The sequence below is a fragment of the Camelus bactrianus genome, chromosome 25, assembly GCF_048773025.1.
Source record: "Camelus bactrianus isolate YW-2024 breed Bactrian camel chromosome 25, ASM4877302v1, whole genome shotgun sequence".
Classification (NCBI taxonomy): Eukaryota; Metazoa; Chordata; class Mammalia; order Artiodactyla; family Camelidae; genus Camelus; species Camelus bactrianus.
The window spans coordinates 1,507,293-1,523,557 of NC_133563.1; the positions used below are offsets into that span (position 1 = coordinate 1,507,293).

The 16,265-nt window shown below is 40.8% G+C and overlaps 1 protein-coding gene across 1 annotated transcript in view; it reads right to left on the bottom strand.

The window, feature by feature from the left end:
• PIP4P2 (phosphatidylinositol-4,5-bisphosphate 4-phosphatase 2) overlaps positions 1 to 11,484 on the bottom strand; it is a 51,960-nt gene extending 40,476 nt beyond the window's left edge. The window contains exon 1 of the mRNA XM_045505459.2: positions 11,351 to 11,484. Coding sequence (XP_045361415.2) covers positions 11,351 to 11,456 — 106 coding nt within the window. The 5' untranslated portion in view covers positions 11,457 to 11,484. The remainder of the gene's footprint in view (positions 1 to 11,350) is intronic.
• Between the last annotated feature and the right edge of the window lie 4,781 nt (positions 11,485 to 16,265).

The following is a 16,265-nucleotide window of genomic DNA, read 5'->3' on the forward strand; positions in this document are numbered from 1 at the left end:
GTTGGCTTGACAAAACATCTTCTCAGAATTCTGACACTGAGGGAACAAGCTCCTCAAAGAGAACTTGCTTTTCTCTCTCTGTGCCTTGAGCTGTAAATATTTAACCAGGGTTCTCAGCAATACTTATCTAGACCATCTCCAATTCCTGAGACTGGGAGGGAAAAAAGAGTGAGGAAGAGGGTGTTTTAAATGTAACTTATTCTGATTGTTATTTATAAACTAGTGAGTTTCATATTGTAATACCTGATTAATAACTAAGTTTTAAAATGAAGCTTTGAGATCTCTGGTTGTGCCAGTCTATATGTCCATGTGTGTCATAAATATATGTTTTACGTTTGGATGGTATTATCAAAATTAATTTGTAAATGAGCTCTATTAAATTGGCTTAAAGAAAAGTGAGCACTTACATAAATTATTAGAAATATAAAAGAAAACTGGCCAAGATGAATTTCAGGTTCATGCTGAACTGGGAAATATTCAGAATTAATTAATACCTGGTATTAAAGTTAATTTGTTTGTCCATTTAATTAATATAGACATGTCTTTAGAGTCATCAACATTAAGTATAATATTTTTATTGTACTTAGGCTTAACAGAAGTACAATAAAATCTAGTTATATCTGTTGCGAATTTGTCAGCAAAAAATAACTTGGCATGACGAAAATTTTATAAGTAAATTAAATGTAAAGAAGATAAGAGTTTTAGGAATAATTATGTTTTAGGACAGGAATGTTTACTTAAAAACAATTTTTCCAGATATTTGGTAACTTGAAATTTTAGAGTTGTACTAAATTAAGTTAAATGATGGAATTTTATTAAATAGCTAAGTTCCCAAATAAAATAAGATAGTGAAACATTAATTACTGAACACAGGCTTCCTTTTACAAAGAATCTAAAAATACTTATGATTATTAATAAATATGTTTGTGCCACACTGAGATATTTTCCACAAGACAACACATGATTTTAGGAATTATTGTTGGTATTTATGTTTGACAGTCAACAGAATGATAATGTAAAAGTTGATAATTACTTACTTTCTAGTTTTCAATAGAAATTGAGGTTTTTAAGAATTGAGGGTTCTAATTTAAATATGTAATTAAAACTACTAGAAATAGTAAGAGAAACATTTCAGTATACAGTAGGAAAGTAGGATATGTACGTTTTCAGTCAAAGAAGGTATGAGGAATGGAAATGCAATTTGTTACGGGAAAATAAAGTAATTTTGTCTTAGAGTTGGTTGTTTCCCAATGGGAAAAAATAAGAGACAAAGTAACACTGATACAGAAAGTTATGGAAGGTTTGTGGTAAAGGGACCCTGAGAAAAGAGTTTTGTGCATGGTCAGGATTGGCTAAGTTTAAGATAAATTTAATTGAGTAAATGAATTTTAAAAGTAGCTAGTGAAAAACTTGAATTTGATATTTCTCTCCATTAAAAGGACAAAGTTTTCTTAAAATGTTGACCTGCTTTTGATACAGATTGTAAAGTACTTTTTTAACCTTTAACTGGTAATCTGCTATAACTTCCTGTATTTGCCTTTGGAATATTTTATTGTCACTTTGCTTAAGTAAGTAAGTTTTGTTTTACAGTGATCTATGATGCTATTTGACCAAATATTTTTAAATTCTTTGATATTTTTTGATAAACTTCCCAAATCAAATTCTAATGAAGTTCCCTTGATCTCTAGCTAACTTTGAGATGCTTCAAAGGGCCCCTGAAACATCCTAAAGAGATATTACACTAATCAGGTTCATTTGGTATGTTAAATTACATAGAAAGCATTGTCAAATGAGGGAGAAATCTTCTTATATTATGTGGGTAAATCTTATTAATCTAGATATTCTAGAAATTATATAGAATTCTTATTTCCCCCAGAAACAGAAAACTCTTAGGTTCCCAGCAGCTTTATCAGGTAAATTAGGAAGACCATATCCTAACAGGTGCTGGAATCTCAAGGTATTTTAGGGACCTTGAAAAGGGAGGAATTCACCCAAATCTATAGATATCACAGGCAAAATCTGTGACAAGCCCTTGGTGTGGTTTTCCTGGCCTTGAGAGGCTTCTTAAAAATTTAATCTGAGTTTCCTTATGAAAAGTTCCAGCAAAGCCGATTTAAACAGAGCCTATATGATCAATTACACTTATAAATCATCAGTCCAAACTTATTGAAACCAGATTTATTTGGCAAACAAATTAGCTTTAATTTGGCTATATTTGGTAGAAATGAGGATAATTTTAGAGAGAAAAAATTATGGTACAGTGGATATTAAATTCTAATTTTGTTAATTGAGGTCTTTATTTACCAAGACTCACTTCTCAAATAGCTCACTGATGTTATATTATTGTAAAGTTTAACTGAATTATTAAAAGGACAATCTACATTTGTTTCTGAAGCTTATCTCAGTAATCTATCTTTGGCTGAACATCAGATGCCCCATGACCTGCAACCAGGGGATTATGCATGGTGGAAAAGACATCATTTGAAGGACTATCTCCAACCAAGATAAAAGGACACTTATCAGGTACTCCTAACTAGCTCATGAACAGCAAAACTGAAGGGAATTGACTCTTGGATTAATATTTCCCACTTAAAAAGGGTCCCTGCACTGGACTGGCCTATAGAGAGGATTGCTGGCCTCAAAGTCACCTTAAAACAATGCTGCAACAAAGAAGAAACTGCCAGAGCAGGATAAGAGGATGACATTTGAGGTACCCAGCTGACCACAGATGCCGCATCAGGCCTGTGTACCAATTACTTTGATAATTGCTTACACCTTTGCTTATGAACCGACTGTATTTCATGATCTTACACAGAGTTTAAAATTAATCCAGTTGTTGGGTTTATGGTCAACTATCTACATCCAGTACGTCTGGGTTAGCTTTGTGGATTTCTCCATTCCAAGGCTCTGGGTGGATGGCCCTTAGAAAATTATTCTGGAAGCAGTCACAGTTCTGTTTGGTTCAGCACTGATATTACTGGATGGGATTCCCTCTCTTGGCCAATCAATCATACTTCCTCTGACTGTCACCACAAATATAAATTTTCTTTTAAAGCTACTCAAGCCCAATCAGAGCAACAAGCAAAATTTCAGCCAAAGACTATGACCTCCCTCAGTCGTGGGATGAATTTATACGGCTAACACCAGGTAATGATCATTTAAGTTTAAGGCCCCCACCTTTATGTTGGGAATAATTAAACAATGCTAAGGACAACCAGCCTAACAACACTAGGAGATGGCGCTGGGTGCCTGATGGACAACGCCTATCCATCACCTCCCTTACAGGTAAGGGCTGGTGTAGAACAGACTCAGTGAGACGACCTGGGCATGACTGGCTCACACCTAGCGGAAGTTCTGGGCTTAAATGCTTACTTATGACCTGATTAATACTACTAGCCATACTACCTGTATTCTGCCCATTTTATACAATGGTTGTTTCTTGCATTACAGAATGTGTGACTGCGCCTTTGATAAAATAATGGCTCGGTGACTGGAAGCAGTTGACCAGCTATATATTTCTTCATGCGCTCAATGACTGTAATCACATAACTCTGACACTGGAAGAGGCAACAAGAGGGACTCTTTTCCTGGACCTTAACAGGCTAGTAAGACAGGGGGTCCAGAGACTTCCGGCTGCTCTTCACAGGGCCCGGTCCAGTAATAGCGCACTGAGTGGCTTATGGGTGACATCCTCGCCTCACGCTGTGCTTTCTTGTTTCAGCCGACAGAGCCCTCCAGGTCTTCCCTAGCCTAGTCCTCTAACCCCCTCTACCGCACTTTCCCCGAGGCACCACGCTCTAATCCACTGGCCTTCTCGTTTTAAAACAGCATGTTTCATGCCTGTGGTTCCAGCTGCCTGACACACTCTTCCCCTAAACCTTCCAATGGCCGATTCTGACTCATTTTTCATGTCTCTAAGCAATTGTCATCTCTGAGCTATCCTTCCTGAACACACTATCTGAAATACTCCCCACGCCACCGGTGCCCGCTGTCCTCATGCCCAGCTTTATTCTCTTCACTCTCTGCAATTATAACACTCACCAAATGTATCTCTCTCTGAAATGTAAGCTCTTTGGCATCTAGAACAGTATAACAGGTACTCAAATATTTGAAATGGTAACCGACTGAATGAAGCATTTCTTGATTAATGTTTTAAAGATGCTATATAGAGCCAGGAGGAAATGTGGGCATTATAAAATAGAATAAAAGAATCATGGAGCTCAATGACTGCTGAATAATAGAAAAAGGATTATAATAGGAAATGGGCTTGCCATAATACTGGGACACTGGAAACAGAGGTACTTCACCAGCGTTTGGGTTCTATTTTCCCTTCCATAAGAATGTGGTCTCGGAAAATCAGATTTTGATTCAAGAACCATTCTACAACAAGGACCTACTGTACGGTACAGGGAACTGTATTCAATATCGTGTGATAACTTATAATGGTAAAGAATCTGAAAAAGAACATATTTATGTATATATACATACATATATATGTAACATATATATGTTCTATATGTTTATATATATATATAAAACTGAATCACTTCGCTGTATACCTGAAACTAACACAACATTGTAAATTAGCTACACTTCCGTAAAAAACAAACAAAAAAAGGACCATTTTGAAAAATTTCCTTAAATGGAGCATTAGCTGTAGCACAGCACAAAATCAAGCTTCCCTGCCTTCTCAGTATCACAGCAGGTACTCACCTCTGTTTGGAGTTTCAGGGAGCTGATCTCAAATACACTGCATCTATTTGTGCTCACTCGGACAACCTGGCTTCTCTACTGGGTTCAGATAAATAAAACGAGAATTAATTCAGTCTTACAGTGCGTTGTGACTACAGTGCTGGTCTCTGGATCTACGTCATCTCTTCCTGTCAATCCACAGCCAACCTTGAACTCTGCAAGGATGCAAGGAGGTTCAGAAACTTACAAGCCTGCCCAAACAGATTCAAAGACTCTAACTGAGTGCAATGGACTGAATGTTTGTGTCCCCTCAAAATTTGTATGCTGAACTCTTAACCCCCAATGTGATGGTATTAGGAGGTGGGATTTGGGGGAAGTAATTAGGTCATGAGAGCAGAGCCCTCATGAATGAGATTAGTGCTCTTATGAAAAGGACCCAGAGAGCTCTCCTGCCCTCTTTCCACCACTTGAGGATACAAGGAGCTGGTGGTCTGCAACCCAGAAGACAGCTCTCACTAGACACTGAATCGGTTGGCACTTCCATCTTGGATTTTCCAGCCTCCAGAACTATGAGAAACAAATGTTTGCTGTTTAAGCCACCCAGTCTATGGCATTCTGTTGTAACAGTCTGAACCAAGACACTCAGTAAAAGTCTAGTCTAGTGCAGAACATAGTCCTAAGTGAAAAAAAGACTCTGTCCCACTTGAATCTAAGGTACCATTTTTAACTTTAGATTTTAACTAATGACTTTAGATTTCTCCAGGTAGAGCACATGAGAGGATCACTAAAAATATACCTTATTTATGGTACAATTTCTAAGTAAAAAGTACAGGGTACATATTAAATAACTTATCTCTCAAACCAGGAATCAATTTATTTGCTAGTCACTGAAAACATTTCCTCAAGCAATTTCGAATTTACACACCTTTCAAGGTGAAACGAAGTAAGATGAAAATGACAAAGCCCTCTAAAACCCAATCACGGGCCACAGGAAACCTCAGTGTGTTCAGAATAAAGGGATATTAGCCTCTTCCCTGAAGTTAAGTTGCTTAAAGGTAATTTTACAATGAAAATAAATGCGTATTAGAATATTATCTTAGATGGGAATGAACATTCTTAATTCTTTATAAAGGATTTCAATATAAATACATCTTAACTCTCACGAAGGTCACTAACGACCTCAGTGGGACTAAGTGCAAACGGTGATTTTTTCAGACTTCATCTCTTTGCTCTTTCTTGCTGCAGCTTTTGATGTGTTTGGCCACTCCTTCCTTAAGTATTTTCTTCCCCTTGATTTAGTGGTATTTCAGTCTCCTGGTTCTCTCCCTACCTCGCAAGAAGACACGTGTCAGCCTCTTTGCAGGCTCGTCTTCCTCTAACTGGTCACTGAATGTGGGAGTTTCTCAAAGCTTTGTCCTAGGCTCTCTCCTCTTTTTACCTTATTCTTTCTCCTGAAGTGGTCTCAGACAAAGGTTCCCAAGCCTTTTCACATTCAGCTGGAGGCTGCTGGCTTAAAGGCTTCTGCTACTCCAAGGACTGAGGATAAGCAGTATCTCGGCACACGGATGTTCCATCTTGGCACATGCCGTGGCACATGGGTGGGGCTTTGGGAAGCTTTAAATCAAGATCCATGTATTGGTCTATCACCAATACATAAATAATACAATATTATATCTTCAGCTTAAGCCTCATTTCTTAGCCCTACACCTGCAGATCCAATTGCGTACCTGACACTGTAGATATCTGAAAGCACTTACGTGTATCATGTCTAAAACTAAGCTCATGATCTGTGTTCTCCAACACCTGCTCCTCTTCTGGTGTTTTCTGTCTCAATACAGGTGATCACACTGAGTTGCAGAAGCCAGAATTCTAGGAGCTATCCGTGCCATCTCCCTCTCATCCTGCATCCAACCCATCATCAATCCCTCTTCAATTTAATTCCTAACAGCACCTCACCTCTCCGGCTCCACCACCATCTGAGTCCAAGCTATCATCAGTTTGTCAGATTTGTCTGAATCATTAGAGTGGCCACGCAAAGTTATCTATTCTCATCTACTCTTGCCCATCTCTATTTCATTCTCTAATCCATAGAGCGATTAACACAAAATGAAACATCTGAGATCATCCCCTTGCTTAAGGTAAAATTCTTCAACATGGCTAATAATGAATTGATTAATACTTATGGTTCTGAGCATCTGATGCTGCAGAATAATACACCCAAAACTTAGGGCTTAAAACAACAATTTAATATTAGCTTTCATGATTCTGTAGATTTCCCAGACTCAGTTGGGACAGTAATCACCCAGAACCTGTCATGCAGGTGCAGCAGGAAGTTGGCTTGGGTTGGAGTCATTTGAAGGCACAAATGGGTATCCAAGATGGCTTCTTCACTCACGTGTCTGAAGACTGGTCAGCCATCCCTCTCTCCATAAAGCCTCTGCAGGTGGCTTGCTAAGGGTTCCTCAAAGCATGGCAGTCCCAGGGTACTCAAATCCTTACAAGATAAGTTACTTTCCTCAGACTGTGTTTTATAAGAGACAGAGGCAAAAGCTGTGAGACCACTTGTAACTAGCCTCCGAAGTCATTCAGTTCTCTATTGCTTTATTCTGTAGACCAACTGAGCCACAGTGTCAGCCCAGATCCAAGGAGAAGAACTTCCCAAAGACTTGAATATCAAAAACCAGGGTTCTTTATTTTGGCGGGGGTGGGGGGAGTTAATTAGGTTTGTTTGTTTGTTTGTTTATTTCATGGAGGTACTGGGGATTGAACCCAGGACCTCATGCATGCTAGGCACAACACTCCACCACTGAACTGTGTCCTCGCCCCGCCCTCAAAAAGCATAGTTCTTAGGAGAGGGAGGAGAGTCTTTGGAGAATATCGACCACACTAGTCTCTGCACTCCCTTCATGCAGCACATCCCCTGCTGCTGTCTCACTTCTGCCACGTTGGCCTTCTTTCAGTCCCTTGTACTTACCATACTTTATCCTGCTTAAGGCTTTTGCATGTGCTATTATTATTATTATTATTATTATTATTATTATTATTATTATTATTACTATTATTACTATTATTGCTTAGAATGTTCTTCTAATCCTCCCTTTGCCAAGTTAACTACTGCTCAGCTTCCAGACCTCAATCAAGTCTCAGGAAAACCTTTGCTGACTTCCCTAACCAGGTTAAATCTTTTTATTACACACTCTCGCGGCACTAGACATATTTCTAGCACTCTCCTCATCCCCCCTGCACATTGCATTCATTTGAATTTACGTCTCAATATCCCCCACCAGAATGGAAGAGGAGCTATGTCTGTTTTTCCCCTCTTACCACCACAGAGCTTGGCTAGCCCTCAAATATTTATTTGCTGAATGAATAACAGAAATCAACTAAGGGAACGAAACTGTCTCTTTATAACAAAGTATGCTTTTCCCTGCAAAATTACAGTGAAGCAGATAATCACATGCCCATATTCAATACATAGATAATTCGACAACTCAAAGGCAAACCACTTTTCACAGAGGAAATCTCATAAATTTAAAGGTCATATTCATTTCCCATAGCCTACCTATAGAATTAGTAGGATTTTTAAAGAAAACAAATAACTATAGCCAAATTGTGTAAGTTTTGTGGTATTTTTTTCAATCTCCTTTCAGATGAGCCTAAAACTGTCTTTGAATTTAATTCCTATGATTTAACAAAAGCTGGCAAGTGTACCAAATGGCGTACTGTAATCATAGGAGAGGTGGTCTCCTAGTCTATGCAGGAATCCAGCACTGACAGTAAAGACCACCAGCAGCATTCCACTTAGAAGCCCAGGAGGATTGTTGCACAGACCACACATGAAACCAGACGCAAAACACTAACTGCTCCCCATTACATTAGCAATAACTTGTCTATAAATAAACACGCCGCCAACTTTGAATACGAAGTGGAGCATTTCATCTTGGGGTACTTAGAAGGTTACACAAATAGCAAAGGGTTGAATTGGAGAAAATATTTGCTCTGTATGGCTATGAAGTACTTTAAGAAAAATTTAAAAATTACAGATAAAAATAAGCCAAAGTTCGTTATCAAAAAGTACAATCTATTTCTGGTCTTTTGAATCCCACACTTCAACTCTAATTGTTGTCAGCTACTACAAACATCTGGTCTGGTGACAGAGTGTTTCCTACAATCTGAAATAATCCAACTATGTGTTTACTTACTCTTTCTCCACACTACAACGTGGGCTCCGTGAGGTCTGGTTAGTTCTGGTCACCCAGAGCAGCCACTGGCACATGGTCTGCACATGGTCCCAATGAACTGCTGAATGAGCGGCTAGCCCTGCTCTTCAAGAACCAGATCTTGTGTATTACTCAAAATATTTAGAAATACTCTCATTTGTTATTTATTGAGAAAAGATACTCTGTTGAAAATGCAAATAAAATGGCTTTTCAAATTTACGCTTCTGGCTTCCCAGGTATTATGCCGTGAGAAATTAGTGTTTCTAGTCATCTAACCTGTCTCATTCCCCAGTTAAGAAAAGATTTTACTCTACAATAGGCAAAAAGAGCTTTTTGCTCAATCAGTTGTTAAAAACAAGACAACAGGCCCCAAGTGGAGTCACTTATGCCTTTGCCAGAAATGGAATTTTACCCCAAACAGTCAGGAATCATCTGATCAGCACCAGTGAGTTAATCTGCCTGATGGGGCCCTGCCATCCCCTTAAGAAAAGTGACCTTGCCTCAACCAGTCCACTTTTGCTGGTTTGCCTTGTCCCTCCTGCCTACATGTCTTTAATTTTGCACAGCTCCTTGGAGCTCATCTCTATCTGTGAGACAGGATGCTGCCCGATTCATGAATCATTGAATAAAGTCAACGACATCTTTAAAATTTACTCAGCTGAATTTGGTTTTTTAACGCATTGAATTTCTTTGGTTGCAAAAAGTTTTCTGGAATGCAACTTCTTTTTCTCAGTGGCTGAGCTGGAATGTGTACCTTATTGTATGGTTTGAGGAGTCTTATCCGATCAAACAACTATTTGGCAAATGAGAAAGACATCTACAAGCAAATCCCTGAGTATGACCATTTTTGAGGGATAATTTAGCCACTATCTGACTACACATACAAAAACATAGATGCAAGGATGAAAATCTGTTATAGGACAGTTCCTTAAATCCAACCTCTGTCTGTCCATAAATTGTCAAATATTTTGTCTTAAAAGGGAGACTGGAGGAAGTTGAAATACTCATTAATAAGTGTTTATACCACTGTAGACCATACAACTTAGAAAACAGTAAAAATATTAATGTCAAATTTGCCCATTAAAGGAAATTCCCCCACCTGGTGTCCTCTGACACAAGTTTAATGCTGACCAACAAACATGACTTATGGGTTTCCCATGGGTACCATTTTGCACCTTATTTCTCAATCACTCTGAATTTTCCACAGCTAAGTGTGGATTAAGATCTAGGTGTTGCTCTTCAAGTTATAATGTGTTAAATGGAAATTTTAAGTACTGGACAAGTTCAGCCTGCTCTACAGCTGCTCCAATTCTAGACTTGAACTTAGAAAAAGTTGTGTTACAAGAAACATGATCCACCCACATTTTCAAAAGCATTAATGTTTGCCTCCTTGAGTTTTTAAACCTCTCACATTCAGCCAAAAAAAGAGAGATGCACTTAACCTACATTTGCAAGTGCCATATTCGACCAACCTTTTCACTGTTCTAAGTGGTTTTTTAAAATCTTGGCTTCCATTTTCTGTAACTGCTGACTCCGCCTTATTTCTAGTATAGGAGTCAACTGAAAGGATTAAAACAAAGATAGATCTTTGAATAAATCAAATAGTTTGGTAAATGATCCCCCCCCTTCTTTCTTCAGACCACACTGCCATCCAATCTTTTTTGATTCCACCTTGAGAAGAAAAATACATATAAATATATGCTATATTAACTTGGGTTACTTTTAAAGTGTAATTTCAATCTCACCCAGCTATGCATCAAAAATATTCCATCTTCCCTTCTATCCCTCCTCATTCACCACTAGAACTAACACGCACTCCTTACAAGGAGGAGTAAGAAGTAAGGGCAGAGACTGCAGACATCTTAGGCATACTGATTAACTCTATTCCTTCTGGTAAGGCAATTCACTGCTGGGTGAATGGGAGGATTTAGTATTTTTCAAGCTGAGCCCTTTCAAGGACAGATGCCAAGGTGAGCAACACCCCTGGTTTCTCAGCAACCTGAAAGGATTTGTGAACGATTGTGAGATTTGCACCACCATCCAGCGCTCTTAGGGGCTGCTCTAAAACAGCGAAGCTCAGCCAGGGAAATTCATGTCACATCCTGTATCCCTGGGTTAGAAGTGATGAAACACACACACACACACCCAGGGCAGAGGATGAGAGAGGCTGCGTGCACACGCACGCACCCCCCCCCCCATGCCGGTGGGTGAGAAGGGGCGAAGTGCACACACACACACACGCACGCACGCATTCACACACCCCGCACGGTACCGCCTGGAAGCCCCGCGGTGCGGCTCCCCGGCAGGCAGGCAGGCTCCGCTTTACAAGGCACAGCCCGCATCCCTTCCTCTCTGCCTCCGCCTCGGAGCCAGGGCTCCCCGGTCGTTACGCTTCTAGGCTCTTCCTTACGAAGTGGAAAGGGCTGCGCTGACCTTACCTCTGGGGCTGCTTTCCTCTAAGTACGGCGGAGCCGTGGGGGTGACATTTCCCGAGTGGGATGCGGACAGCAGAGGCGAGCGTTCGTCCACCCCGTCAGCAGCCATGACTGCGGCGGCGGCGGCGGCGGCGGCGGCGGCGGCGGGGCCGGGGGAGGCCGAGTCGGAGCTTGCGGCTCCGGGCGGAGGCGGTGGTTTGTGCTGCTGCCGCCGCAGCCGCCGCCGGGAGGACCCGGGATGTGTCACAAGGTAGGGGGCGGGGGGAGGGGCGGGGAAGGGCCGCGCGCGGGGCAGCGCGTCTGGGGGAGGGGAGGGGCGCAAGAAAGACGGGGCCCTGGGGGCTGGGGGCGGGACACGGGGCGGGGCACGGGGCGGGGCGGCGGCCCTGGGAACGTAGTAGGGCCGACTGGGCTCGGAGGGGCGGGGACGCTGCGAAGTAACCGAAAGCAGAGGGGGGTGGGCGGGAGGCAGGGGCTGCAACTCCTTGGCCTTTGTACATTTCCTTCACCAGGAAGGGTTAAGAGCGGCCTGAAAGGTGGTGGGAGGCCTGGGACTTGATTACAGGAGAACCACAGCAAACACGGATCTCAAGCTTAACTCCTCGAGGGGGGAAGGGGGGTTCTTTGACGTCAAACTTTGCAGCGATTATGTGAAGAAAGCTTATTCCCAGGGTTATCAGTTCCTTCTTCAGGGCTGCTGCTTTTGTCAGGAAATCATTTTTCAACATCTTTTGTCCAAGAGGAAGTAGATTTTTGCATGAACGGGCCCATTCCCTGCTTTTCCTTGCTGATTTTTAAATATCCGTTTGGCACCCTTGTAACAGTTCCCTTATTAAAACTGTTGACTTTTACAAGTTTCCTTCTACAAAATAGATTGTCATTTTAGTTTTGCTTTTGTACAATATTGTCACTGACACATATATGATAATGAAGTTTATGAATAATGTAAGACAAATAACTATTCTCTTGAGCTAATGTTTTAAAATAATCTTTCACATGTAAAAGAGTTTAGAAAAACAAGCAGGCACCGTTCTTATCTTGTTTTCTGTCTTTAGTTTTTTTTTTTTTTTCTTTTTTTGGTGGCTTGCTAGAGTGGTTTTAAAGTCAAAGTTTTGAACATGCCCAGATAAAACACACTGCGTTAGAAAAATAGTCATGGTATCAGCTGATGATTTTTCTGCAGCAACTCTTTGAGTCATGCATCCCGCGTTTATTATGTGCTTGCGGACCTACAAAGACGGACAGGGCACAGTCTTGGTCGTCAAGGTGCCTGTAAGGTAGCACACTCAAAAACAAACCGAAAATGAGGCTGGTAGTCCCAGCCGTGGATTTAAAGAGGCTTGAGGAAAAGCAGACTTCAGACATTTGAAACTACTTCTCATATTCCATTCCCCCTGAAGATTCTCTTTCTTCTGAAAAATCCATTTAGGCACCAGCTGGAAATCCTAAGGGAAAATCAAAGAATAATGTCTTCTATTACGCAGCATCTTTTGTGGGTGAAGCAGTATCAGGATACAGTACAAGCTAAGGATTCCCGTAGCGTAGAATCCCAGGGCATTTTTGCCTCCAGGACCCTGGAAGGGGAGGGCTCAGTCAAGATGTTAACGCCCCCTGCAAAAGTGAGCGGTTCCACAAGAGGAACAGCTGTGCTTTTACAGCTTTTTACAGGTTTTACAGTTTTGCAGCCCAGAAGCTCCTGGGTTAAAGAAACTTTTAAGAAGAATCAACAAAAATCCTATTGCCACACAGTCAGCCCTCTGTATACAGGGGTTTCACATCCCCAGATTCAACCAACCACAGGCCAAAGTTTTTCAAGGAAAAAAAATTCCAGAAAGTTGCAAAAAGCAAAATTTAAATTTACTGTGCTCCCTGGCAACTATTTACATATAATTTACACTGTATTTACAACTGTTTACCTATCATTTACTTTGTATTAGGTATTGTAAGTAATCTAGAGATGATTTATAGTATAGGGGAAGATGTGTGTAGGTTATATGCAGTAGTGTGCAATACCATGCAATTTTATGTAAGGGATTTGAGCATCCGAAGATTTGCAGATTTTGGCATTGGGGGGAGTAGAGGGAGTCTGGAACCAATCCCAGCAACAAGACTGTAGTGTCCTATCCTGTCACCTGTGACAGTGTATTTACGTTTCCATTACCCACCCACCTTTTATCCCCAACTGACTTTGTGAAGTCAGAAGCCAAATCTGTCTCATTCACAATTATGTCTCCAGTATCTAACACAATGCGTGGCACATTAATAAGCACTTGATAAGTGCTTGCAAAATAAATAAACAAATTGTTAGAGCAGGCAGGTAGCTAGATATGAGCATAGAAAGGGGGACGTGGGCAAATGGCAGAGAAGCATACATCTTGTGAACAATGGGGGTCCTTGAACAGACCAAGAAAAACAGGATCCTCTGGACTGAGAAAACCCCATACCTTCTGGGTTGACAAGTGTCCTGGAGGCAGAAGGGTGGGACAGGACAGGAATCCCCACCAACAGAATGTAACCTTTCAATCATTATGCCCTCTGTCCAAATGTAACCTTTTGCTTATGAAACCCCTATTCGAATGTAACCTTTTGTTCATTATGACCTCATCCGACTTCCCGATCTAGACTAACTAAGGATGAAAAATTCCTCCTCCCCACCTGGGAAGGTGGAGCTGGGATGAAGATCAGGAAAGACAATCCCAAACCCCTCCCCGCCAATGAATATTCTGCCAACTCACTTTTACACTCATATGACGAGCTTGCTAAGGAAACCTGGGGCAGCCACCTACCTGGGTCTGCCCGCTCTTTCCTTGAGAGCGTACTACCTACCCCTTAATAAATCCTTGCTTTGCTTTCTTAACCTCCAAGTCTTGTCTCTGAATTCTTTCTGCAACAAGACAAGAACCTCTCCCCCACAACAGAATGACTGTATGAACAAATCCTACACAGTCCCAGAATCTTACTTAACAGGAGAAAAAGTTAAGAGCATTTCTTGACTTTTGGATGAAGATGAGAGTTTTGCCATCTGACTTTTATTGTTCTATTATACCTTTACAACTAGAGTGTCTTTATTGTCCAGGTAATAATGATCAGTATCAGGCATTTTTCTTCTCTGTTTACTTCTTTGTATGGCTTCTCTGTTCATTTCAGAATTTATTTGAGGGTGAGACAGTTATTGGGTATATTGACATGATGTTTGCAACAATGTCAAATTTCACAAAATGTAAAAATCTTTTATTACATGAGTAATAGTTCATTCTAGTTTAAAGGTAATACGATAGTTCATGAATAGTCAGTAAATGTTAAATAATACTGATCAACCCAAGGCATTTTATGATTACGATACTCTGCCATGACTATTCACTTTCATTTTTGGAATAATAGTACAAGATAAACAGATAACATGCGAGGTGGTAAGAGCCGTATCTTACTACTTACTTAAGATACTTAAGCTACAGTTCCAGTTATTACTGCTAAGTAACAAACCATTCCAAAGCCCAGTGGCTTCAAACGCTGTGATTTGTTATTTTTCCTGATTCTGTATGTTGATCGAGTGGATATTCTGTTGGTCTTGCCTAACCTTCGTCAGGCAACTGCATTCAGCTAGCAGTTTGGCTGGGGGCCGGGCTCAGCTGAGGCAGAAGAAGAAGGAAGAGAGATCGGAAGGGTGAGGGGGACGTGGCCTGCCATTGCTGACTTTGAAGATGGAGGAAGGGGACCAAAGAGTATGGGTGGCCTTTCGAGCTGGAGGGGACTTTTAGCCCTGCAACCACAAGGAGTTGCATTTGATAAGCAACTTTAATGAGCAAGGAAACTGTGAGCCAAAAAGGACAAAAGGCATCGCTCTTCACCCAGTTATACAAGAGTTAAGCTGAAACCCACTGCAGTCATCCCTGAGCGGAATTCAAGATGAAAAACAGAATGACTCACTCTGTGCTTCGGATAAACAGGTCCCTAGACAGATGCATATCTCAGGAAGAATTTCAGTGACCCCAAATTTTTACATCTTCTATACACAGAAAAGCACTAAAGATGTCTATTCGTTGTAGTTAGCAGTAAATTTCTATCAAGATGTATGCTTGCCTACTTGCATTTCCTAGCCAAAAAAAAATCAGAGATCTGGCTCCTCCCCTACCTCTTCAGAGCCTCCCTCAGAGCTGCCTCCCAGGCCCATGCTCTTCAGTAAGACCCTAAATAACTCACACCCTTTATGTTGTGAGCTTTCTTTAAGTCAACAAATCGATCTTCCCCTAAAGCTTGTAGGTCAGAACACAGCCCTGCTGACACCTTGTTTCTGATCCAGTGAGAGCTGTGTTGGACTTCAGAACTGTTCAAATAAAATAAAATGGAGGCCAGGCTTGCAAATCTCACAAGCAGACAAAATCATTGAAGCCACATAGGCAAAGTAAATCTAGCTTATTTCATGGACGTAAGTAAAAATCAACTTCGGTTGGGTTTTACATGTAAGACACTTACATCCTGTAAGTGTCTCTGATAATCATCTTCCTAAAATGGTGTAAAATATCACTGTTAATCAATCCCCTGTCCCCTGAAAGCCCCATTTTCATTCCCAATCATTGTAAAGGTTAAGCAACCTTCTACCTTCCATTTTATAAGCCATCCTGTGACATCATGTCTCTGAGCCTCATCTCAGTGCTGGATCTGAAGACTCCCAGTTCGCAAACTCTTCTTATGTGCATGATAAACACTTACTGGATACTACTTCACTGATCTGGTTTTAATTTTCATTGTCTCTGGATTTTGACAGAACTTTAAAATAATACACTTATGTTCTTTAAGCTGCTAAGTTTGTGGTAATTTTTTTTTAAGGCAGCAATATAAAATGTCACCTCTAATCAAACGAAGCTAAAAGAAGCTGATTGTTACTTTCTATATTTTACATGGAAATTAGTGAGATCAA